The sequence below is a fragment of the Bos grunniens genome, chromosome 7 (genome assembly GCF_055505025.1).
Source record: "Bos grunniens cultivar Pamir isolate PY7600 chromosome 7, Bosgru_T2T1.0, whole genome shotgun sequence".
In the NCBI taxonomy this organism is placed as follows: domain Eukaryota; kingdom Metazoa; phylum Chordata; class Mammalia; order Artiodactyla; family Bovidae; genus Bos; species Bos grunniens.
Genome location: NC_141171.1, coordinates 101,410,468 through 101,434,590, shown reverse-complemented (window position 1 = coordinate 101,434,590; position 24,123 = coordinate 101,410,468). Strand labels below are relative to the sequence as shown.

At 36.8% G+C, this 24,123-nt stretch overlaps 1 protein-coding gene and 1 pseudogene across 1 annotated transcript in view; both read left to right on the top strand.

Moving 5' to 3' along the window:
• The window catches only part of SLCO6A1 (solute carrier organic anion transporter family member 6A1), a 114,135-nt gene extending 93,082 nt beyond the window's left edge, over window positions 1–21,053 (top strand). Inside the window, exons 11-13 of the mRNA XM_086413282.1 lie at window positions 10,998–11,062; window positions 13,400–13,537; window positions 19,153–21,053. Of these exons, the coding sequence (XP_086269408.1) occupies window positions 10,998–11,062; window positions 13,400–13,537; window positions 19,153–19,370 (421 nt within the window). The 3' untranslated portion in view covers window positions 19,371–21,053. The remainder of the gene's footprint in view (window positions 1–10,997; window positions 11,063–13,399; window positions 13,538–19,152) is intronic.
• LOC147370041 (elongation factor 1-alpha 1 pseudogene) lies at window positions 15,283–16,664 on the top strand (annotated as a pseudogene).
• Window positions 21,054–24,123: the final 3,070 nt, after the last annotated feature.

Here is a 24,123-nt window from a genome sequence, read left to right as displayed (position 1 = left end):
GACAGATCTCAATATCTCCAGCATATATTACTGTTTCTTGGAAGGTGAGAGGTCCACCTTAAGATGAAAGTTCTGGGAGTAAGACCTAGGTAGATAAGTCAGAGCAGATTATTTTTGGAAAGAATGGGAGAAAAGCTTTGCAAATGCCTGGGAGGTCCAGACAGCAGATCTCAAAAAGTGCCAGCAAAATGTACCTTCTATAAATGAATACATAACCTTGGAAAGCAAGAAATATGAAGAGATCTCAGAAGCTCAGAGCTGGCAACAGAAGTTCTTTGCAAGCAGGCCAGGTGTGCAGGAGTTGAGATGGTGTAACCGCACATAGGGATTATATTAAAACCCCTCCTCTACATAAACAGAGAAGATCTCTTCAGTTTTGAAGCTTGGAAACCTGTTGCATGTTCCATTCCCATAACTTTCTGCCTCTAGTTTAAGAAAATGCATCTTATTCAAATATGGTTAAGTAAAAATGGATAAAAAAGGAAGAATTCCTTTCTCTATACCAAATAATTATAGTAAAATAAATTAAAATTATTAAGCATTACTTTGCTATAGACAGTGAAAATGCTCGAGAACAATGTTACCATGAATCCAATAAAAATATAAGCATAACTATATGTTAACTGAATGAAGAGTTCCAGAGAATAGCAAGGAGAGATAAGAAAGCCTTCTCAAGTGAATAGTGCAGAGAAATATAAGAAAACAATTGAATGGGAAAAACTAGAGATCTCTTCAAGAAAATTGGAAATACCAAGGGAACATTTCATGCAAAGATGGGCACAATAAAGGACAGAAATAATATGGACCTATTAGAAGCAAAAGATATTAAGAAGAGGTGGCAAGAATACATAGAAGAACAGTAAAAAAAAAAAAAAAAAAAGGTCTTAATGACCCAAATAACCACGATGGTGTGGTCACTCACCCAGAGCCAGACATCCTGGAGTGTGAAGTCAAGTGGGCCTTAGGAAGCATCACTGCAAACAAAGCTAGTGGAGGTGATGGAATTGCAGCTATTTTAAATCTTAAAAGATGATGCTGTAGAAGTTCTGCACTCAATATATCAACAAATTTGGAAAACTGAGCAGTGGTCACAGGACTGGAAAAGATCAGTTTTCATTCCAATCCCAAAAGAAAGGCAATGCCAAATAATATTCCAACTATGATACAGTTGTGCTCATTTCACATGGAACACGGTAATTCTCAAAATCCTTCCAGCTAGACTTCAATAGTACATGAACCAAGAACTTCCAGACATACAAGCTGGATTTAGAAAAGGCAGAGGATGCCCGAGCTGACTCATTGGAAAAGACCCTGATGCTGGGAAAGATTGAAGGCAGGAGGAGAAGGGGACAACAGACGATGAGATGGTTGGATGGCATCACTGACTCAGTGGGCATGAGTTTGAGCAAGCTCTGGGAGACAATAAAGGACAGGGAGGCCTGGCATGCTGCAGTCCATGGGGTCGCAGAGTCGAACACGAGTAAGCTACTGAACAAGAACAAAAATGTGGCATAGAAGGGGGAGAATGGAGAATATAAAGTAAGAGTCAGAAATGTATTAGTGAGAAGAGACAAATATAGAAGAAAGGAAAAGGAGATCCAGTGTACACATACAACTAACAAAAATTGGAGAAGTGAACAGGGTCAAGATCAAAAGAAGGAAAACTTGATGGCTGCCTAATAGATGGGGAGACAAGAGATATTATTATTTCATTTTCTCACCCTTATGTTCACTTAGTCTTAGTTCTAGTATTAATTAATTAATTAAGTATACCAGTTAATGTAAGTGGTTAAATCTATGTCAATCTAAGTAGTATAACATAAGAAGTTTAACGTACTTGATGCTAGTCACCAGACATTTTATCAAAGTTTATCCAGTTATATCTTGGTTGGTTATAATTTGCCTTGCTGTCAGTTCTTAAGGAGTATCTAATATCTCAACATTGAGATATACTGTGGTAAAATTATTGGATTTAAAAATGAAGAAAAAGTCCTTTTGTCATCTAAAAAAAGAGAGAACTCAAAAATGTTTTCAGTCAAATTTCTCATCGGTAGCATTCATCTCCTGAAAACTAGCCAAACAAAAATCCTCAAGGAAAGAAAACATTAGCTCATTATTTCATCATCAAAAAACTATCCTACAGTTATAAACAGTTTGTATATGGATATGTGCAGAAAATATTGATATTATTTTTACAGACATTCTATTGAAGCATAATACATTTTCAGAAGACTGTGCTAAATTACCAGTATAGATTGATAGATTTTTACAAAGTGAAGACATCTATGTAACCAGAGTCCAGCTCAAGAAACAGATAATTCAACTATTTCAAAAACTTTGCCTCCACCTCCTTTCTTATCTAAATCCTTAATCCCTTAGATTACCACTCGCTTGACTTCCGCAATGAATAGGTTAATTTGTCCTGTTTTTGAACTTTATGCAGAAACAGGAGGATACAGCACATAATTATTTGTGTCTGCATTTTGTTACTCAATGACGTGCTTATGAGTCATTCATATAGCTGCATATAGCAGAAATTCAGTTTTATTGCTGTATTGCAGTGCTATCCAATCAGATTTTTTTAAATGATGGAAATGTTCTGTATCTCTGATGTTCACTATAGCCTCTGGCCACATGTGCTATTGTGCATTTGAAATGCGGTCAGTGTGAGTGAAGCACTGAACTCTAATTGTATTTAGTTTTAACTGACTTAAATTTAAGTAGGCACACGTGGGTAATAGTTATCATATTGTATAGTATGGTTTTATAGGGAGAAGGCAATGGCGACCCACTCCAGTACTCTTGCCTGGAAAATCCCATGGACGGAGGAGCCTGGTGGGCTGCGGTCCATGGGGTCGCTGAGTCGGGCACGACTGAGCGATTTCACTTTCATTTTTCACTTTCATGCATTGGAGAAGGAAATGGCAACCCACTCCAGTATTCTTGCCTGGAGAATCCCAGGGACAGAGGAGCCTAGTGGGCTGCTGTCTACGGGGTTGCACAGAGTCAGACACAACTGAAGTGACTTAGCAGCATAGTAGTCCATTGTGTGAATATACTACAATTTATTCTTTCTATAGTTAATGTTGTTCCCACTTTAGGCTAATATGATTACTATTTCCATGAACATGCTTTTACTTGTCTTTTGGAAAAAATGAATACATTTCTGTTGAGTCCATGTATAAACAGAATTTATGAATCATAGTATGTTAAGCATTTTAATAAATTTTTTAAGTATTTGCATAAGTGCATAAGTTCTTCTAGCAGTCTACTGTTGTGTAACTGTTGATATTTCATTGTAATCTTAATTTCTTTATTCATAGGACTAATATTATTGAACATATTTTCTTTTATTCATTAGCCATTCAGTTCAGTTCAGTCACTCAGTCGTGTCTGACTCTGCGACCCCATGAACTGCAGCACACCAGGCCTCCCTGTCCATCACCAACTTCCGGAGTCCACCCAAACCCATGTTCATCAATTTGGTGATGCCATCCAGCCATCTCATCCTCTGTCATCCCCTTCTCCTCCTGCCCCCAATCCCTCCCAGCATCAGGGTCTTTTCCAATGAGTCAGCTCTTCGCATGAGGTGGCCAAAGTACTGGAGTTTCAGCTTTAGCATCATTCCTTCCAAAGAAATCCCAGGGCTGATCTCCTTTAGGATGGACTGGTTGGACCTCCTTGCAGTCCAAGGGACTCTCAAGAGTCTTCTCCAACACCACAGTTCAAAAGCATCAATTCTTTGGTGCATTCCTAGCTAACTGTTTTTCATGCAGTCGCTAAGAGTCCGACACGACTGAGCGACTTCACTTTCACTTTTCACTTTCACGCATTGGAGAAGGAAATGGCAACCCACTCCAGTATTCTTGCCTGGAGAATTCCAGGGACGGCGGAGCCTGGTGGGCTGCCGTCTATGGGCTCGCACAGAGTCAGACATGACTGAAGCGACTTAGCAGCAGCAGTATAATATAATATACTTGTTTATTACTGATTTGAAGGACATACAATTTATTCTTGTGCTTTTATCTTGTATCCTGTGACTGCCTTCATGTTAATTTCTAATAGTTAGTTGGTAGATTACTTCCAATTTTGTATACAATGTAGAAAAAAATTCACCACAGTAGAACTGCGAAGAAATAAAGGCTTTATTTGTGGTCTGAGAATTCCAGTTCTGAAGACATTGGTTTGAGCAAGAGTTGAAATGTGTTCCAAGAAAGAGATAAAATGCAGGTGTTTGTAAAGGCAAAACCCACAAGGCTGCAAAGTTGCTTCAGAAGAATTATGTTCCCTGCTGGCAAGCTGAAGCTATTTTTATCTTTACATGATTGATTGCTAAAGGCTATCACTAGAGGGAGATAAAAGTTCATTACTGTGACAGGTTGCAGGTTTTTTTGTAGTTCCCTTGGAAAGTGAAAGTCGTTCAGTCCTGTCTGACTTTTTGTGACCCCGTGGATTATACAGTCCATGGAATTCTCCAGGCCAGAATACTGGAGTGGGTAGCCTTTCCCTTCTCCAAGGGATCTTCCCAACCAAGGGATCAACCCAGGTCTCCTGCATTGCAAGTGGATACTTTACCAGCTGAGCCACAAGGGTAGCCCCAAGAATACTGGAGTGGGTTGCCATTTCCTCCTCCAGGGGATTTTCCTGACCTAGGGATCGAACCTACGTCTTTTATGTTTCCTTCAGTCAGGCAGATTCTTTACCACTGTACCACCTGGGAAGCCCCATTTTCAAGAATAAGGTTGCCTTTTTTTTTGAAGTTTGCCTTAGAATTTTCCTTCTTATCAATGTGCTTGTTAGGTTTGGGCATCATTATTAATCTGGTTTTATTATTATGTATTTTAATTAAATCTTTAGAAGAAATTATTTGTGATATGCCTGGGCCTAGAATTTGTGAGAATATTTTAAATTAAAATTTGAATGTGTGTGTATGTGGCTAATAAATCATTCTTCTTTTATCTTTATAATTTCTATCATTTTGCTTCTGCATTTTTAGTATTTTTATTTTATTCACCTATGTCTTCTGTGTGTTGGTATATATGCCTTTTCTACCCAAGTATAAATTTAGCTGCATCCCAGAAGTCTTGATATATATATTTTTTCTCATACTTTCAAGTATGCCTTTCAATGCTGTCTTTCCCTGAGTCTTTCATATTATCTTCACTCTGTGAATGTCTGTGTCCAGACTCTCTCTTCTTATAAGAATGTCAGTTCTATTGGATTAGGGCCTATCCAACTGACCTCATTTTAACTTAATTATCTCTGTAAAACCCTGTCTCTAATTTGACGACATTCTAAAGTACTGGCGGAAAGGGCAATGGCACCCCACTCCAGTACTCTTGCCTAGAAAATCCCATGGACGGAGGAGCCTGGTGGGCTGCAGTCCATGGGGTTGCTACAAGTCGGACATGACTGAGCGACTTCACTTTCACTTTTCACTTTCACGCATTGGAGAAGGAAATGGCAACCCCCTCCAGTGTTCTTGCCTGGAGAATCCCAGGGATGGGGAAGCTCGGTGGGCTGCCATCTATGGGGTCGCACAGAGTTGGACATGACTGAAGTGACTTAGCAGCAGCAGCAGCAGCAGCAGCTAAAGTACTGGAGGTAGAATTTCAGCATATAAATTTTGAAGGGAAGTCAGTCCAGAGCAGCAACAAACCATCCCAAATTTGATCACTTAACAACATTTTTCCTCATATTTCATGGTTCTGTGAGTTGACTGGACTCAACAGAATAGTTCTTGCTTGAGGTTTCTCTTGAGCTTGTGGTCAGATGACACATAACATTTGAGTTGTCTGATAGCATGACTGGGCTAGATTTCCCAGATGGCTGATAATTTAGGCTGAATTTTGCTAGGAGCATAGGTGGGGCTGTTGCCAAGTGGCTTTGCTATGTAACTTAAATGTCTGCTAACAAAGTGCAAGAATTCCAAAAGGGAACATCCCAAGTTTTAGTGTTCTAAGAGACACAGGCATAAGCTACAAGTATAAACTGCAAGGCTTCATTTGATCCAGGTTGAAAGTCCAAGAATGCTGTTCTTCTGCATTCTGTTTGTCCAAAAAGTCATGTTTCAAAAGGAGGGTGATTAGATTCCACTTCCTGAGATCAGGAGTAATGTGCATGTCTTAGGGGAAAAAAGAATCAATGATAGCCATCTCAGGTAATTATCTACCACAGTATCTTTCACTGGTTTTGGAAAATACTTAACTATTATCTATTCACATACTGCTTCTGTTCCATTCTTAGTCTGCTTACCTTTTGGATATCAGTTACACAAATTGTAAACCTTTCACTATATCCGTGTATCTTCTCACTGTTACTTTCAGTTTCATTTGTTTTTATGCTCTGCGCTTCAGCCTAAGTTTTTTGACTGATCTCCAATGTATTAATCATATTTCCACCTGCTTTTTCAGTTATGTACCCTAGGTTACTAATTCTAGCTGTCTCTGTATCTTATTAGCTTTTAAATTCATGCATGAGTTCACTATAATTAGTGTACTTTTATGTTATAGAATTATTTCTTTTTAATAGACTAGTTCTCTGATAATATTCCCTACCTTGTCATTTGTTTCCTTGGACTTATTAGTCCCATAAATTTAAAATATCTATCAGGTATCTAGTATCTGAATATTCTGTAGGATTATTAAATTTCAACTTTTCTCTTGACTCTGTCTCTTAAAACACCTGTATTTATTTTTAATCGTATGTGAGATTTTGTGCACCAAAAAATAATAGAGACTCTGAATGTTAATAACTCCAAAAATATCTTATAATAGCTTTATTAATAAAGGTAGATAGGAACAGTTCCCTGTAAACCAAGCAAAAACTTAGCTGATTTGACGATAGGTTTAAGTCTTTTAAGTAGTAGTATCAGTCGCTCAGTCATGTATGACTCTTTGTGACCCCATGGACTGTAGCCCACGGGGCTCCTCTGTCCATGGGATTCTCCAGGCAAGAATACTGGAGTGTGTTGCCATTTCCTTGTCCATGTAAGTTTTTTAAAGACCTTATCAATTCTAAGATTGATACTAGGGTATAGTCTTTCAGGAGGATTTAATTGAAAGAAAGGTATGTTAAATATAAGATCCTTCACTTTTGATGAGATTTGAACTCCAGTACTTATCTACCCCACCACAATAGAACTTCTAAAAGCAATATTACCAGTTCTTTTTTACACTGTATTAGAAATAATAGCCAGTACATTTTAGCTAAGTGTTTAGTAAGGTAACAGAATATAAAAAAATAACAGATACATTGAACTACACACACACACAAACACACGAATTCAGTTTAAAAATTTAACATTTATAAACTGAAAAATGAAAATAAATTAAGGTCTATTGTTTTGTTAACAGCAATGAGCCAATGTCAGTTTCCTAGTTTTAATATTATAGTTACAGTTATATAAGATTTCACCATTTACTGATGCTGGGTGAGGGTACACAGGATGTTTTGTACTATTAATATTTTTACAACCACCTGTGAGTTTCAAGATAAATAATAATTTCAAAATAAAGCAAAACACACTTGAATGTCACAAAAACTGACTTGAACAATTTGAAAGGTTATATCCCCTATTATTGAATAGGAAGACCTAGCACCACCAATATATCAATTCTCCTTAAGTTAATGTGTAATTTTAGTGTGATAATGAAAATACCAATAGAATTATTGAAGTGTAAAACCTGATTTTAAAGTTTTTTTGGAAAAATAATAAGCAAGAGTGATTTGGGAATCTGAAACAAAGAGGCACGAATAACAGAGGCTTATCCTCATAAGCTAAAATGCACCATAAAGCCTCAACACTGAAGCAGTATAGTGTTGATTTATGAATAGAATGACATTAAGCTTAGAAATAGATCTCAACCCATGTAGGAATTTAATACAACAAAAGTAAAATTCTAATTAAGTGCATAAAGGAAGTAGATGAGAGCTGGGGTATAAACAAGTATGTCTCTCTAGTATGTGCTTTTTTATAGCTTTCCAAAGCATATAATCATAATACAAATTCAACAAAATTTATTTTTTAAAAATATAATAATAGAGTCAAATACCTAAATTGTGACGTCATTATCAAGTGATAATTCATGTCATGGAAGTGATGTAGGATGAAATACTTTGCAGCAGGCCAGTGCTCTTTCAGAAGATCACTGGAAAAGCTGAGATAATATATTAAAGCACAAGGTGGCAGAGGACTAGAGGGATTACAATTCCAGAGAGAGCAGGGCTTTTAGAGATGTAATAGGGATCTAAAACCGACCCTACAGTTCTTGATGAGGGGTAGCATTTCCCTGGTGGCTCAGCAGTAAAGAATGTGCCTGCTAATGCAGGAGACGCAGGTTTGATCTCTAGGTCAGGAAGATCCCTTGGAGAAGGAAATGGCAACCCACTCCAGTATTCTTGCCTGGAGAATCCTGTGGAAAGGGGAGCCTGGTGTGCTACAGTTCAAGGGGTTGCAAAAGTGTCGGACATAACTTGGCGACAAAACAATAACAAAGAAAGACAATGTTCCTTTTCCTCTGGACTAATTTGACCTGTCTGAAGCTGTGAGGCTTAAGTCTAAACAGAGAAGTATGATTTTTCAGTTCTCTCTCCATCAAGGCGCTCATGAAGAAAAATTAGTTCTTCATGTCTTTCCCTTCCATTCCTCATTATTTTAGCATGTCTTGGTATTCTTCTCACTTGTGATAGGTACCATGGATTTAAGCTAGAAGGTGGATGAGCACTTTCAGGGAAAACGGTGAATTGAAAGAGGAATAGAAATGACCAGGTCCCTGCTTCTCTGATGGACTTTGGAGGGTTGTAAGGCCGGGAAAAAAAAAAAAAAAAAGTAGTTTCACTTGTAAGTGTTTAATTATAACATTAAAATATACTGCAAAGAAAATGTAGAAGAATGCCAGGAGAAAATTATGCGACAATCTTAATTAGTCTGGAGATTCAGAGAGGGTATCCTTAAAGAAATCACATTTTAACGAAGTCCTCAAGGTGAGGGATGAGAATTTCACACAGTGGGAACAATATATGCAAGACTCTGAGCTGAGTGCAAGAAACAGCTTTGTAAGAGTGTTGTGTGATAGAACGTAAGCAAAGAGGATGACAAAGGCAAAAGTTGTGAGGTGGCGTGCAGTGAGACTGATGAGCCATTGAAGGATCCTAGGGGGGCAATGAAATAATCAAAATTTTACCTTAAAAAAATCACTATGGCTCTATGTAGAGAGTGGGCTGAAAGAATTAAAAATGATTTGGGGGAGATAAGTAAGGAAACTGTTTCATTTTCTTCATGCAAAAAAAAAAATACATGCTTGGAGTAGGTTAGTGGAATTAGAGATTAAGAAAATCAGAGATGGGGAAAAAGTTATTTTTAAAAATCACAGTATTTTATTATTGATTTGATGAAAGTGGGAAAGGATACTCTTTTTAAAGCATGCCTCATTCTAGATTTTGGGCTTGAAAGCTGCATGGATGATGATTCTACTTCTTGTGATAGGGGGCATGAGGGGGATGCAACTTTTGTGTAAGATAGGAACTGAAGTCTAGAACTTAAGAAAATATGGGCTGAAAATATAAATTTAGAAGTTATCAGAGATATTGGAAACTGCCTGTTCCATTTTGAAAGAGTACTAATACATGTTTTGTTTATTCCATGAAATTCTTAAACCATCTTATCACAGCCTTACCCCTTAGATAAAATACCAAAAAAATTCACTTTACTTCCTTTATATGTCTTTAATGAATCTACTCATAATAACAGTTGAATTATTTTTTATTTAAAAACATTTTTAAATCCTTTAAAAATTGGTAAATTTGGTTTCATATTCCCAGTAGTAAACTTTTGAGAGAAGAGTATGTAATTTTATCAGGTTGATACAGGTGGAGTTATTTTTTACAAAAGAGTCGTAAAATACTGTCCAAATGCTGAATTTTAATACACTGAGTCATTTCTAGGTGACAATCTTGGTCATATTTGTTTATTATTCAAGTTCCAGAACAAGGAAATAAAGGATATGCATAGGATTTGTTTAAATATCCATTTAAATGTAGCTTTGATTTTTTTACTTTTGAAAATGTTCAAAGATTGATTACTTTTATTTTAGTTTAGTTTATTTTCCTAACTACTAATATGTGACATTATGCATTATGATTTCTTTTTAAAACAAATACTTAGTTTGACCCATACAAAGTACAGAGATCTTCATTCTTTATATATATTTTTAGAAAGTTATTTTTTCATTTATTTCAACTTTTGAATAGTGAGGGTAAAATTTAGATTTCCAACAGAAAAGAGATGGCACTCTCCAGTTAGAACAAGTAAGGTTGAATAAAGTGGCTATTTAAAATGTGGGCAGGGTATAAGGCAACCCAAAGTATACAGCTTCAGGTCTCTTACCATCCCACACCCAAGGGGAACACGAGTGGGAAGAGGAGAGACCTGCAGCGGGGACTGCTTTGCCTAGAGACCCAGTCAACGTGGGAAACTCTTCAGGGAGGAAACCTGGGGCTGAAGACCTTGACGTCACTTTCCTTTCTCACTCTGGAGCACAGCGTTGGCAGAACCCAACCAGTAGCCAGAGGCAAGAGAACCTGCTGACGAAGTCCATTCAAGTCAGATTCCCAAGGCAGAGAGCAAGGGAGAGAAAGGTAGAGGATGAATCTCATGGGTCCAAAAGGAAGACATCTGAGACAACTGCCCCGCAGAATGAAAAATGAGGAGTAGGAAAGGTAGTGCTACACTTTTTCCAGCAAAGACTGGAGCAGAGAGTTTGGGCCATAAATGCTTCCTCGTTGAGAAGTGTAAGAAGTTTTAAAGTTGGTTGGCAAAATATGGGGAAATGGGAAGAGCTGTAATTAATTCAACCAGACTGAATTCTGTCAACTGGCTAAAGATTCTTAGTCTAATGGATGCACAGGGGGAAAAAAAATTACCCCTGAACCTAGTAAGCATTCTCTACAGCTAATTATAATGCTGTTTTGATGATATCATTGCTATTTGCTTGCAGGATTGTGTCTGACAAACAGCGTCCTCTGGCCATGGGTATGACCTTTGTGATTTTGAGAATATGTGGTATGGATTTTTGGCAATCTATTATTGAATTGAATTGAATTGTTTCTCTTTTGATTTATATGTGTCAACATGTATATATAGAATTTCAAACAAATAATAATGATAATAAGGATAAACTGACAAAACAAGTGAATGGGGAGATGCTTTACAGAATTTAGGAGACAGTATAAAAAGATAATACTTAATGTAAATCCATCTTGTCATATAAAATGTATATTAATTTTTTACTCAACTAGAAGAAAATCTTTTTGATCAGAAATATATTCTTCAAGCTTATACAAATGGTTTGGTAAGCTGAAACAAAGCACATATAACCACAGAAACTATATTTTACATTCTTGCGTGTTTGAGAAATCATTAACCTAGATTAGTGCTTTAAATTTTTTTCATTACCAAAGATACTGTATCTGATGTTTTAAAAGATTTACATACAAAGAACAAATTTATTTTTGTGATGGTGATGCACTCTGTACTTCAGGCTTTTTTAAAGTGCAAAAACTAGCTTTCAAGTCCACATGAAGACTATATTAGGAGCTCTGATTCAAGAAGTTGATTTAAAATATTGGTGGGGTAAGGAAACAAGATTAGACTGGGTTGAAGACAAAGACAGACAGTAATTAGGATCAAGAATGTAGAAAAATTTAAATGTGGCTGTAATGGGGAATCTAAGAAATTCTTAGCTCAGTATTCAGAATTCAAAATAGCTATTTTGATTGAGAAAAATTAGATCATATTTTAATGGTGGACAATGATCCAATGGATAAAGATAGATTCTGAATGGTAGAGGGAGCATAAGAAAGAGCAAGGGCACAGTTTCCTACCTCAGAAATGAAGCCAGTGAGGCTGGTACATTTTTGAATGATAGAGGGTGGGACAAGGTGATGATCTTTTAGATATGACTGTCTCTAGGTCTCAGAAAATTTAAGCAATTGATAGATATTACCTGATTTACATTTAAAAGATAACTTTGCTGCTGGAGAGAAGTATTTATAAAAGATAAATGTGTTTGCTGAAGTCTTAGTCTGAGTTATATTAAATTTGATTCTGGGGGTTGTAATGAAAAAGAGAAATCAACTTATCCAAGATATACTTGGAGTTAGTGTTACAAAGATTTATCATGGATTGGAAAAAACATGGAGGGAAATAGAAAAAAAAAATTGAGTTAATAGGCCTCATTTCACTTTGAGCAGTTGTAGACAGAGTACCGGCACTCCCTGGGATTGGGAAATCTGGTGATGGGTAGCTTTCTTTGATAGGCATCAAAGTCATGACACATGAGAACTCACAAGTTCTTAAGCAAGAAGGTTAGTCATTAGATATGTTAGTTCTGAGAACCCAGATATATTAGTTCTGAGAACCTATCTCTAATGTCTTTGGAGTGGTATTTATTTACTTACTTATTCATTTTTTTAAAGATTTCATTCACTTTTATCTGAAAGTGATACTGTTGCTGGGAAGATGTTTTCTCTGTGAGTATACAGAGATTTCCCTCAGGCAGCACACAAGTATGCCTCTAGATTTGGGGTCTTCTGAAGCTAGGGCTGCTATGAACATACCTAAGAATTTACTTTTTCAGTTATTTCTCTCAATATCTTGACACATAACAGATAACACACTGCATTTTAAAACTAATTTTTCAGTCATTGAAAATTTCAGAATTTTAAATCTTTTGGGAGATACATTGGATTCACAAAATCAGTATTTAGAATCTCTGTTTTAAATACTTCCTCTTAAACTTTTAATTCAGAAATTAATAAAAATGTTGAGATGTCAACTAGATCAGGGGTCCTTAACCCTTAGGGCATGAACCAGTACTGTTTGGTGGCCTGTTAGGAACCGGGCCACACAGCAGGAGATGAGCGGCATGTGAGCAAGTGAAGTTTCTTTTGTATTTGCAGTCATAGCCCATTGCTCACATGACCACCTAAGCTCTGCCTCCTGTGAGATCAGTGGTGGCGCAGTAAATGTCACATACTTGAGTCATAGGCCCATCCCCTGCCGCCATCTGTGGGAGGACTGTCTTCCCTGAAACTGGTCCCTGATGCCAAAAAGGTTGAGGACCACTGAACTAAAGAAGAGCATGCATACCATTCTAAGATGAGAATCTGCTAGTTTTTTTTTTTTTTAATATCTACAAGAATAAGGATTTTCAAAAACACACAATTGTGTTTCCATTTTTTAACAATCCTATTAAAAAATAAATTCTTAGATAATTTAAAATGGTATGTTTAGAGTGATGATGGCTAAGTATATAAGTTTAAGTTTGGGATAAAAATCATTCTGATTCCAGCCTACAGTGTTTTCATGGAGAATTTATCATCATTGCATTTTTGATAGGGACTCTACCTGGACCAGTAATTTTTAAAATAATAAGAGAAACTTCTTGCATCTTTCGGGATACTGAGCGCTGTGGAAGCACTGGAAATTGTTGGATCTATTACAAGACAAAAATGGCCTACCTATTGGTAGCAGTATGTAAGTGATATCTATTGAAGTATGTCAAGAAGTAAAATTGTTTTTTAAAACTTATGGCTGTTTGGAGTAAGGCATAGTCATAATAAACTAACAACAAGTGGATACTTTAATTATTAAAGAAACCTTATTATATACAAAATATTTTAGAAACTAAATTACTATGGAATTTATGTAAGTATTTGAAATGCTGCATCACATATAAAGTTGTTTTCTGTTAATCTAATGCAATTAAACATCCAGTGCCCCTGTAGGAGAGTGCGGATGTAGAACACTGCCATCGTCACAGAAAGTTCTGTGCACACCACTGTTCTAGGGCAAAACTTATTCAAGAGGGATCCAGGAATGCTGGGAGCCCATGTTAAACTTTGTGTAATTTTGAAATCCTAAAATTCTGTTTGTACAGTCGTGAATCTGCTATAGAGGAAGACTGTGGCATTCACCAAATCCTCAAAAGTTTTATCACTCAAAAAAGTTAGGAAAAATGTATTTTATCAATCTGTCGGTTCTCTTTGGTAGCAAGGAAATTCATCAACCAACTTCATCAAGTTTGAGTTTTTTGGTAAAATTTTTATAGAAAATATAAAGAAAGAGCACATATTATAAATGTATAGCTGAACACATTTTTATAAAGTGAGCATATGTATCATTAGCACTCAAATTAAGAAACACAGCATATTAGAATTAATACATGAATTTAGTAAAGTTGCTTAGTATACAATCAATACACAGAAATCATGTGCACAACCAAATACAGAAATAATCTAAAAAATACAGTAACATTTAAAAATCAAGTACCAAGAAAAAATTTGTTGCAAGTTGTATAAAACCTCTACACGGATAAATATAAAATTTATTTGAGGGAAATCATAATCTAAATAAATGAAAAAAATGTATCACGATTACAGATAAGAAGATTTAAAAATACCGCCTCTCCTAAATTAATGTATAGCCTTGGTGTGGTCACAGAATCCCAGAAGGAAATTTTTTAATTGACAAGGGAATTGAAATTCATATGGGAAGCCAAAGCACTAAGATCTATCCAGAGAATCTTAAAGAAGAAACAAAATTGAAAGGTATATGCCACCAGATATCAAAACCTACTATCAACTTGTAATAATCAATACAAAAGGGTATTAGTGCGAGTGTCGGCACATTAACCAATAGAACAGAGTAGAGAACCCAGAAGTAAACCCACACTTGCACACTCATCTGATAATGACAAAGGAGACACTAGGCGGGTAAAAAGGTGGTCTTTTAACTAAAGGGTAATAGATTACTTTATATCTCCATATCTGGAAAAATGTATCTTGATCCCTCCCTTACGTTATACACAAAAATCATTTCTAGATGCACTGAAGCAAATGTGAGAGATTAACAGTAGAATATATTCACAACCTTGAAGTAGGAAAAGACTGCGTAAAGAAGGATACAAAAAGCACAAGCTATAAAATTAATAAAATTTGATCATCCAAAGAAACAGCTGAGAGACAGAAAAGATAACCACAATGTTAGCAGACAGTGGAAAAAGTAAAAAGGTGAAAAAGAACTAATGTCCAAGATACTTTTTAAAAAAAACCCACAGAACACCAATAAATAGAGGATATATAACGTAATAGAAAAATGAACAAAATGTTGGAAAGAACTCTTTAGAAAAGTGGATAATCAAAGAGTCATAAAACACTTTCACAACGGGTTTGCCTCCAGGACACAAGTGTCTTGAAAACCACCATTAAACCTAACCAAAAATGGAAAAGGAAAAGACCCACATCGACATTGTTGTGTCTTCATTGGACACGTAGATTCAGGGAGGTCTACCACGACTGGCCATCTGGTCTACAAATGTGGTGGGATTAACAAGAGAACAGTGGAAAAGTTCGAGAAGGAGGCTGCCGAGGTGGAAGGGCTCCTTCAAGTATGCCTGGGTCTTGGACAAACTGAAAGCTGAACGTGCATGGTATCATCACTGCTATCTCCCTGTGGAAATCTGGGACCAGCAAGTTCTGTGTTACCATCATTGATGCCCCTGGACACAGAGACTTCATCAAAAACGTGATTACAGGCACCTCCCAGGCTGACTGTGCTGTCCTGACTGTTGCTGCTGGTGCTGGTGAATTTGAGGCTGGCATCTCCAAGAGCGGGCATGAGCATGCCCTTCTGGCCTGCACTCTGGGTGTGAAACAACTAATTGTTGGAGTTAAAATGGGTTCCATGGAGCCACCCTACAGCCAGAAGAGATACGAGGAAATTGTTAAGGAAGTCAGCACCTACGTTAAGAAAATTGTCTATAGTCCCAACACAGTAGCTTTTGTGCCAGTTCCTGGCTGAAATCTTGACAACATGCCAGAGCCAAGTGCTAACAGCAATCATGGTTCAAGGGATGGAAAGTCACCCGTAAGGATGGCAATGCCCATGGAACCACCCTGCCTGAAGCTCTGGAGTGCATCCTGCCACCAACTCACCCAACAGACAGACACTTGCGTTTGCCCCTCCAGGATGTCTATGAAGTTGGTGGTATTTGTACTGTCCCTGTGGGTCGTGTGGAGACTGATGTTCTCAAACCTGGCATGGGGGTCACCTTTGCTCCAGTCAGTGTAATGACTGAAGTGAAGTCTGCAGAAATGCACCATGAAGCACTGAGTGAAGCCATTCCTGGGGACAATGTGGGCTTCCATGCCAAGAACGTGTCTGTCAAAGATGTTCGTCATGGCAACATGGCTGGTGACAGCAAAAATGACCCACCGATGGAAGCCTCTGGCTTCACAGCCCAGCTGATTATTTTGAACCATCCAGGCCAGATCAGTGCAGGATATGCACCTGTGCTGGACTGTCACAGAGCTCACATTGCTTGCAAGTTTGCTGAGCTGAAGGGGAAGATTGATTGTTGTTCTGGAAAAAGCTGGAAGATGGCCCTAAATCCTCGAAATCGGGCGATGCTGCTGTCGTTGATATGGTTCCCGGCAAGCCCATGTGTGTCGAGAGCTTCTCTGACTCTCCTCCCCTGGGCCGTTTTGCTGTGCGTGACATGAGACAGACGGTCGCTGTGGGTATCATCAAAGCAGTGAGCAAGAAGGCAGCTGGAGCTGGCGAGGTCACCAAGTCTGCCCAGAAAGCTCAGAAGGAAGGTTGAATGAATATTATCCCCAATACCTGCCACCCCAAGTCTTAATCAGTGGTGGAAGTATGGTCTCAGAACTGTTTGTCTCAATGGGCCATTTAAGTTTAATAGCCAAAGACTGGTTAATAACAATGCATTGTAAAACCTTCAGAAGGAAAGGAGAATATTTTTGTGGACCATGTGTTTTGTGTGTGGCAGTTTAAGTTATTAGTTTTTAAAATCAGTATTTTTTAATGAAAACAACTTGACCAAAAATCTGTCACAGAATTTGAGACCCATTAATAAAAAGCTTAATGAGAAACCAGTGTCTTCTTTGGGTCAACATTGTAACTCCCTGTAGTACTACTTTGGTAAGAGGTGCTCATAACCTGTTTCTGGTAAAACAATTTTTATATTCATGGGTTTGTATTTCTAGGGTGGTGCTTCAGATTTGTTAATTTTGTGTTGAGAACTCATCTGTTTTAAGAACATCTTAAAAAGCATCGGTGCAACACTTTCTAGGTTAGGACAGATGAGTAAAGAGTAACTATGTTTTATATGTAAGCTAGTTTGTGAGGTCAGATTTTACAGTATAAAAGCTCCTGCTGCATATAAAATTTTGTATGGTTACATAAATAATAAGTAAATCTATGTCATTTAGATTCCCAGTTATCAGGCTGTGCATTCACACTTATAATATTATTAAGTAGTTAATCTAAGTCGCAGAGAGGAGCTACTCCACGTCTGAGGTCAGGGGTGGCGGCTGAGAGTGCCAGGGATTTCTTTGGAAGGAATGATGCTAAAGCTGAAACTCTAGTACTTTGGCCACCTCATGCAAAGAGTTGACTCATTGGAAAAGACCCTGATGCTGGGAGGGATTGGGGGCAGGAGGAGAAGGGGACGACAGAGGATGAGATGGCTGGATGGCATCACTGACTCGATGGACGTGAGTCTGAGTGAACTCTGGGATTTGGTGATGGACAGGGAGGCCTGGCATGCTGCGATTCACGGGGTTGCAAAGAGTCGGACATGACTGAGCGACTGAACTGAACTGAACCGAGTTAATCTAAAATGTGAGGCTTAGAGGCTGGAAGCTAAATATATATACATATTCATAAAACAATGGAATGGATAAATTGTGATAACATCAACAATGGAATATTATGAAACAGTGAAATTTAAAAGCACACAACTTCATAAAATATGAATCACATAATGTTGCAGGAAAGAAACTAGACGCAAATGAATATGTATTGTATGACTCCACTTACAGAATTTTAACCTGCTATAAATATTCTTCCAAAGCAAATAAGATTAAACTTTTGTCATCAGTGACTTTGAGGAAATATGAGAAGGGTTTCTGGTGTGTTGGCAATGCTTAATTTTCTTCATCCAAATGCTGGTCACGCTATTTAGTTTGTGAAAAATGTATCAAGTGGTACTGTTTTTTAAAAAAATAAGATTGAGTTCACTACAATTAACACAGGAGTTCATATGGTTATGTCGTGGGTGTTCCATGTCAGGCTTTTGATAATTGGGTGCACCTGTGCAAGCCGCATCCAAAACAACTGTAGAAATTCATCCCACGCCCTTTTCGAGTCAGTTTTCCTTCTGCACAGATAAGCCATTTTCATATTTCTATTACAAAACCTTGGTTTAGCCGGTTCTGGAAATTATGGAAATGGAATAGAATATATGCTGGGGGCGGGGCAGATTTCACCTGTCTTGCTTAATGTTACACTTTGGGGAGATTCATCCATGTTACTCTATGCAGGAGTTTGTGCTTTTTAAAAATTTCTGAATACCATTTCATTTTTGAATATGCTATAGTTTATTCATGCTCTTATTAATGGATATTTGGGCTGTTTGCCCTGTTTGGCTGTTATAAATAAATGTTTGAAATGTATTATTACAAATGATATAGACTCATTAATGTTTCCTATTTTATCTTTGAAACCACTATAATTGATATTGTTGCTATAAAATATTTTTTACTTTAACAGGGTTATTTGCATCCAAATTTCAAGTACTTTGATATAATGCCTATACTTTTCTGAAACTTGAAAAATGAAAATGAATTTAAAAACTTAAACATAGTCAATTAGTTATTCTAAAATGTTTCTGTTGGCATTTAGAAAATTATATATATTTCAAAAAAGAGTAAAGTTGCATGAAGTGACTTTAAAAGTTTCCAGTTTCCACTGATAATTAGTTTTGAAAGTAGAAATGTATTTTTATGTTTTAGAGTTAATACATTCTGTGAAATAGTAATATACTTTGCATTTTTCTTGGGTCATACATTTAAGAAATCTAAAAAGTTTTACAAACATTTAAACACATTTTCCTTTAAGTAACTTGATATAAGTTTATGACATTACTTATATTCTACAATTGGAAAATTGGTAACTTTAGAGATGAAATATGTTCACCTTTTCTTTGGTAAATATCTTTCTTTCCATAAACATTTTGCTCTACATAAATTGATGCATCTGATGACTGTATTTTTTTTTTTCAAATTCAGGTTTTACCTGCAAAGTAGCTACTATTTTCTTTAATGCTGTTGCATTGAGCCTATATAGAAATCTACCACAGGAAAATAGTGATGTCTTGGCTACAGCTGTGAAGAATCCAAGAGTTAAAAAAAATGAAAGAGAAGAATCAACATTATGTAAGAATTACACAATTGTCAATCTATCAATGGGATATTATTGGATATTAATAAAATTTAAAATAATTTAATATAACTACATGTTTAATAAGTTCATGTGATCTTATAAGTTTTATTATTTTGAGTATAAAATAATAATATAGTCTATGTTTTGCATTTTTAAAAGATATCACACATATTTAATACTTACAATAGAAAGGTCATACTCTGAAAGAAAAAGATGACGTGAAAGTAGAAAATACACGAAAGTTAATTGTAACTGCAGTGATGTCTTATATATTCATTATTGGTCTTTGGTTATGTAGGATTGGGCTTCCCTGGTGGCTCAAATGGTAAGGAATCTGCCTGCAGTGAGGGAGTTGTTCAGTCTCTAAATCATGTCTGACTCTGCGACCCTGTGGACTGCAGCACGCCAGGCTTCCCTGTCCTTCACCATCTCCCGGAGCTTGCTCAAACTCACGTCCATTGAGTCGGTGATGTCATCCAACCATCTTGTCCTCTGTCGTCCCCTTCTCCTCCTGCCCTCAGTCTTTCCCAGAAATAAGACCCCAGTTCAACCCCTGGGTTGGGAACATCCCGTTGAGAAGGAAATGGCAACCCCCTCCAGTAATCTTGCCTAGAGAATTCCATGGACAAAGGAGCCTGGAGGGCTACACTCCATGAGGTCGCAAAGAGTCAGACACAACTGAAGAACTAACACGTTCCCTTTTTTGTGCAGAATTATTTAGGTTTCATGTAGTTTATTCTTGCTACTTTTCCTTTGGGCTGTGCATATTTATAAATAATTTTCAAAATAAGACTAGATGTGCCAATCCAGTTCATACAATAAATATTTACATGAAAGTCATATTTGCTCTCCAAAAGGAGACATGTCAAACTATTTAAAAATTAGCATTTTTCCTTTATTTGGTAATGGAAAGGTTTTCTCAGAAAATTTATCCAAACAGTCAGTTGGCCAGTTTACAATACATATTTTCACGCTTCTTTACTATTAGTAGACATGAAATTCAATATGATCATATACTTCTCTGTTTTACTTAATTTCTTGACTTGAATTTTATTGGTAAAGACTACTGATACCTCAGTTGATATCCATTTTTGTGTTTTTGTATTTAATTTTATGATTAATCATAATCATTTCACTTAAAGAAATGTTCAAATCTGAATGCAGAAAACGTGCCAACCATTTGTGGAGTTTTTCTTAAGCTTAAATGTGTTTCAATAGAAAAATGTTGATATAATTATTTCATACATGATTTAATACCTATCCAAATTATAAAGCAATTTTCCAACTATTAAAAAATAAAATTGTTATGAAACAAAAACTTCTCTACAATGTTGCTTTTGTTCTCTTGGGAGAATGAACAACTGACAAAATTTCTCCTTTGTTATTCATATTAGTCAGTGACCCTGTGTGTAAAGGCAGACATGGCCCTATTCATGGTCTTGGCTGGCAGAAGGAAATGTGAAGCAGGGAGTGTTCATATCTTCCTATACGTTTTTCTACCTAGCTGTAACATGCATTTATGAAAATCTATAAACTTGCCTTTATGTGAAACTTGACTGTTCTCTGTTTGAACCAGCAGGATAGTAGAATATCTGAGGATCAGAATGTGAAAACAGAAGTTTTTCCTTTAAAGATTCTACAAGATCTGTTGCTGTGCTACATTCAGAAAAGGAAAATCACATGTGATTGCAAAAGTAGTAGAAATGTAATCTGTGGTGATTTGTATTTTCATAATAAAGTACTTTCCTATAAAGTGTTTCTCTTATGTTTTTAATGTATGTAGGATTTTAAACACCAATGTACAGTATAGGTTTTCCTAGAATTACAGGTTAATAATTGTAAGGTATTTATATTCTTTCTTAATATTGTCCAAAAATATTATTTGAAAATTTATGCAATGAGGAAATAAGATAATAATATTCTGATCCATTTTGAAGGAACCTGTAGTATGTTTCTGTGTTTATGTGTAAATATCTATATATGTATTTTTTGCGTAAGTAGAGTAAAAGTAAAGATTATAACAATTTGGAGAGTAGTGTTAGGACTTGAATTTGCATATAATATTCTGCTACAATAGAACATGTGTTTCTATGCTGCAAACTAGTTCACAGAGGATTGATAGAGAAAATATAACCCCAAAGTCACTGGTTAACACCAATTTAGCAGCTTTTAAAACAATCAGTGGAAGCTTCTCAATGTTAATGAGAAAACCTTAGTCTTAAGGAAAAAGGCCAGCTAAAAATCCTATTGAAATACTTTTCTTTGTAATCAATTTTGAGTATTTTAATGCTATCAAGGATCAGTACACATTCTAGAGTGTTAATGTATCCAGTGAAGCTGCAACTGCAGATGGTGAAGCTGCAACTGCAGATGAAGAAGCTGCAAAGACATTTTTAAATATCAGATTTTAAATTTAAATTTTTGATGAAACAGCTTTCTATTGACAGTTGGTGCCCTCAAGGAACTACTTCTCAAAGGAGGGAGGTGAGCCCCAGCCTTAAAACTTAAAGTACCGATTGACTGTGATGCTGGGTGAAAATGCTAGAGAGATTTAGCTAAGCTAAAATTCATTAAGATTGTGATTATTTTTGTTAGGACTGTGGTTACAAAGTTGCATAGGTTTTTGAATGGTTTACCTCTACAGTATTTTCTCCATCAGCCTAATTATTTTGGGTGCTTGATTTTTCCTGAAGGGACATTTTTAAGCAAAGCCTACTTAATACTGGGCTTCCCTAGTGACTCATTGGTAAAGGAACCACCTGCCAATACAGGAGATGCAAGAGACAAGGGTTCTGTCCCTGCAGAAGGGAATGGCAAGCCACTCCAGTATTTGTGCCTGGGAAATCCCATGGACAGAGGAGCCTGGCAGGCTACAGTCCATGGGATCAAAAGAGTTGGACACAACTTAGTGACTAAACAACAATACCTGGTGTTACAGCAGAGTGCTTATGTTTTAGAATTGATGAGTTTATTTGTGCTCTTTAAGTTGCATTTTCACCAAAGTCTTAATACCTATGACTATCCTGTCTCTTCAATCTTTTTCTTCTCTGGATTCTTATGTAAACTAGATTGATGCTTTCTTGATTTAACATTTAGCATTTAACCTTACATATATAGTCTAGAAAAGCATCAAGGTCTGGTTTATTAACAGAACATTTTCCTTTTCAGCACTAAGAGTTTATTCCCCCTTTCCCCCCAGCTTTAAGATATAATTGACACACAGTACTGTATAAGGTTGGGCTCCAGGTGGCACAGTGGTAAAGGAATTGCCTGCCAATGCAGGAAACACAAGAGCTGGCCTGCAGTAGGAAATGGCAACCCACTCCAGTATTCTTGCCTGGAAAATTCCATGACCAGAGGAGGCTGGCAGGCAGTAGTCCAGGGGATCACAAAGAGTCAGACACAGCCGGGCACAACGCACACTGTGTAAGGTTAAGGTGTACAGCACGATGCCTTGAGTCACACGTATGGTATAGTGATTACCACAGTAAGTTTACCGCAGTCACATTCGTCGTCTAATATAGATAAGAAAGAAAGAGGAATGAAGGAAGAAAAACAAAGAAAGAGCCAATGTTTTTTTCCTCATGATGAGAACTCTTAGGATCTTCCCTCTTAACTCTCAGTGACACAGTGCTAACTGTAGTCATCACGTGGTGTACATCCCCAGTACTTCTGTATCTTACGACTGGAGGTTTGCGTCTTTGACCATCTTAATTGCCCCTGATCAAATCAGATCCTTTTTCTATGACTTTAGATTTTGTTTGGTTTGTTTCAAATCCCATATAAGTGATAACATAAAATAGTTGTCTTTCTCTTTGGGACTTATTTCACTAAGCATCACATTCTCTAGGTCTGTTCATGTTTTTGCAAATGACAGAATTCTTTTTTAGGTCTGAGTGATCCCTCATGGTATATATGGATATACATGCATACACATATTCTTTATCCATTTATCTGTTGATACAAACCTAGTTTGCTTCTATATCTTTAAAAAAATAGTATAGTTATTTTATTTTTTATTTATTATGGCATTCAGGATCTTGTTCCCTGGCCAGGGATTGAGCCCAGGGCCCCTTCATTGGAAGCTCAGAGTCTTAACATTGCACCACCGGGGAAGTCCCTGCTTCTGTATCTTGGTTGTTGTAAATAGTACTGCTGTGAACACTGCGTGAAGGTATCTTTTTGAATTAGTGATTTGTTTTTTGTTTTTTCCCTTTGGATATATATCAAGTAGAGTTATTGAATTACATGGCAGTTCTATTTTTAGTTTTCTGAGAAACCAACATACTGTCCTCCCAGGGTGTGCTCCCACTTGCCTTCTAAGTGTGTTAGAGTTCCCATTTACCCACACCCTCACCAACATTTGTTGTTTGTAGACTTTTTGATGATAGCCATTCTGACTCATGCAAGGTGCTGTCTCACTGTGGTTTTGATTTGCATTTCTCTGGTGATTAGCGATACTGAGTGTCTTTTCATGTGCCTTTTGGCCATTCATATGTCTTCTTTGGAAAAGATGTGTATTCAGGTCTTGTGCCCATTTTTTAACTGGGTTGTTCGGTTTTTTGGTATTGAGTTGTAGGAAATGATTATACATTTTGGATATCAACCCCTTATTGGCCATATCATTTGGAAGTATTTATCTCACGTGGTAGGCTGTCAATGGTTTTCTTTGCTGTGAAAAACCTTTCATATTTAATTAGGTAGGAATAGCTTATTTTTGCTTCTGTTTCTTTGGCCTCAGGAGACAGACTCAAAAGAATCCTGCTATGATTTATGTCAAAAAGTGTTCTGCATGTTTTCTTCTAGGAGTTTTTTTG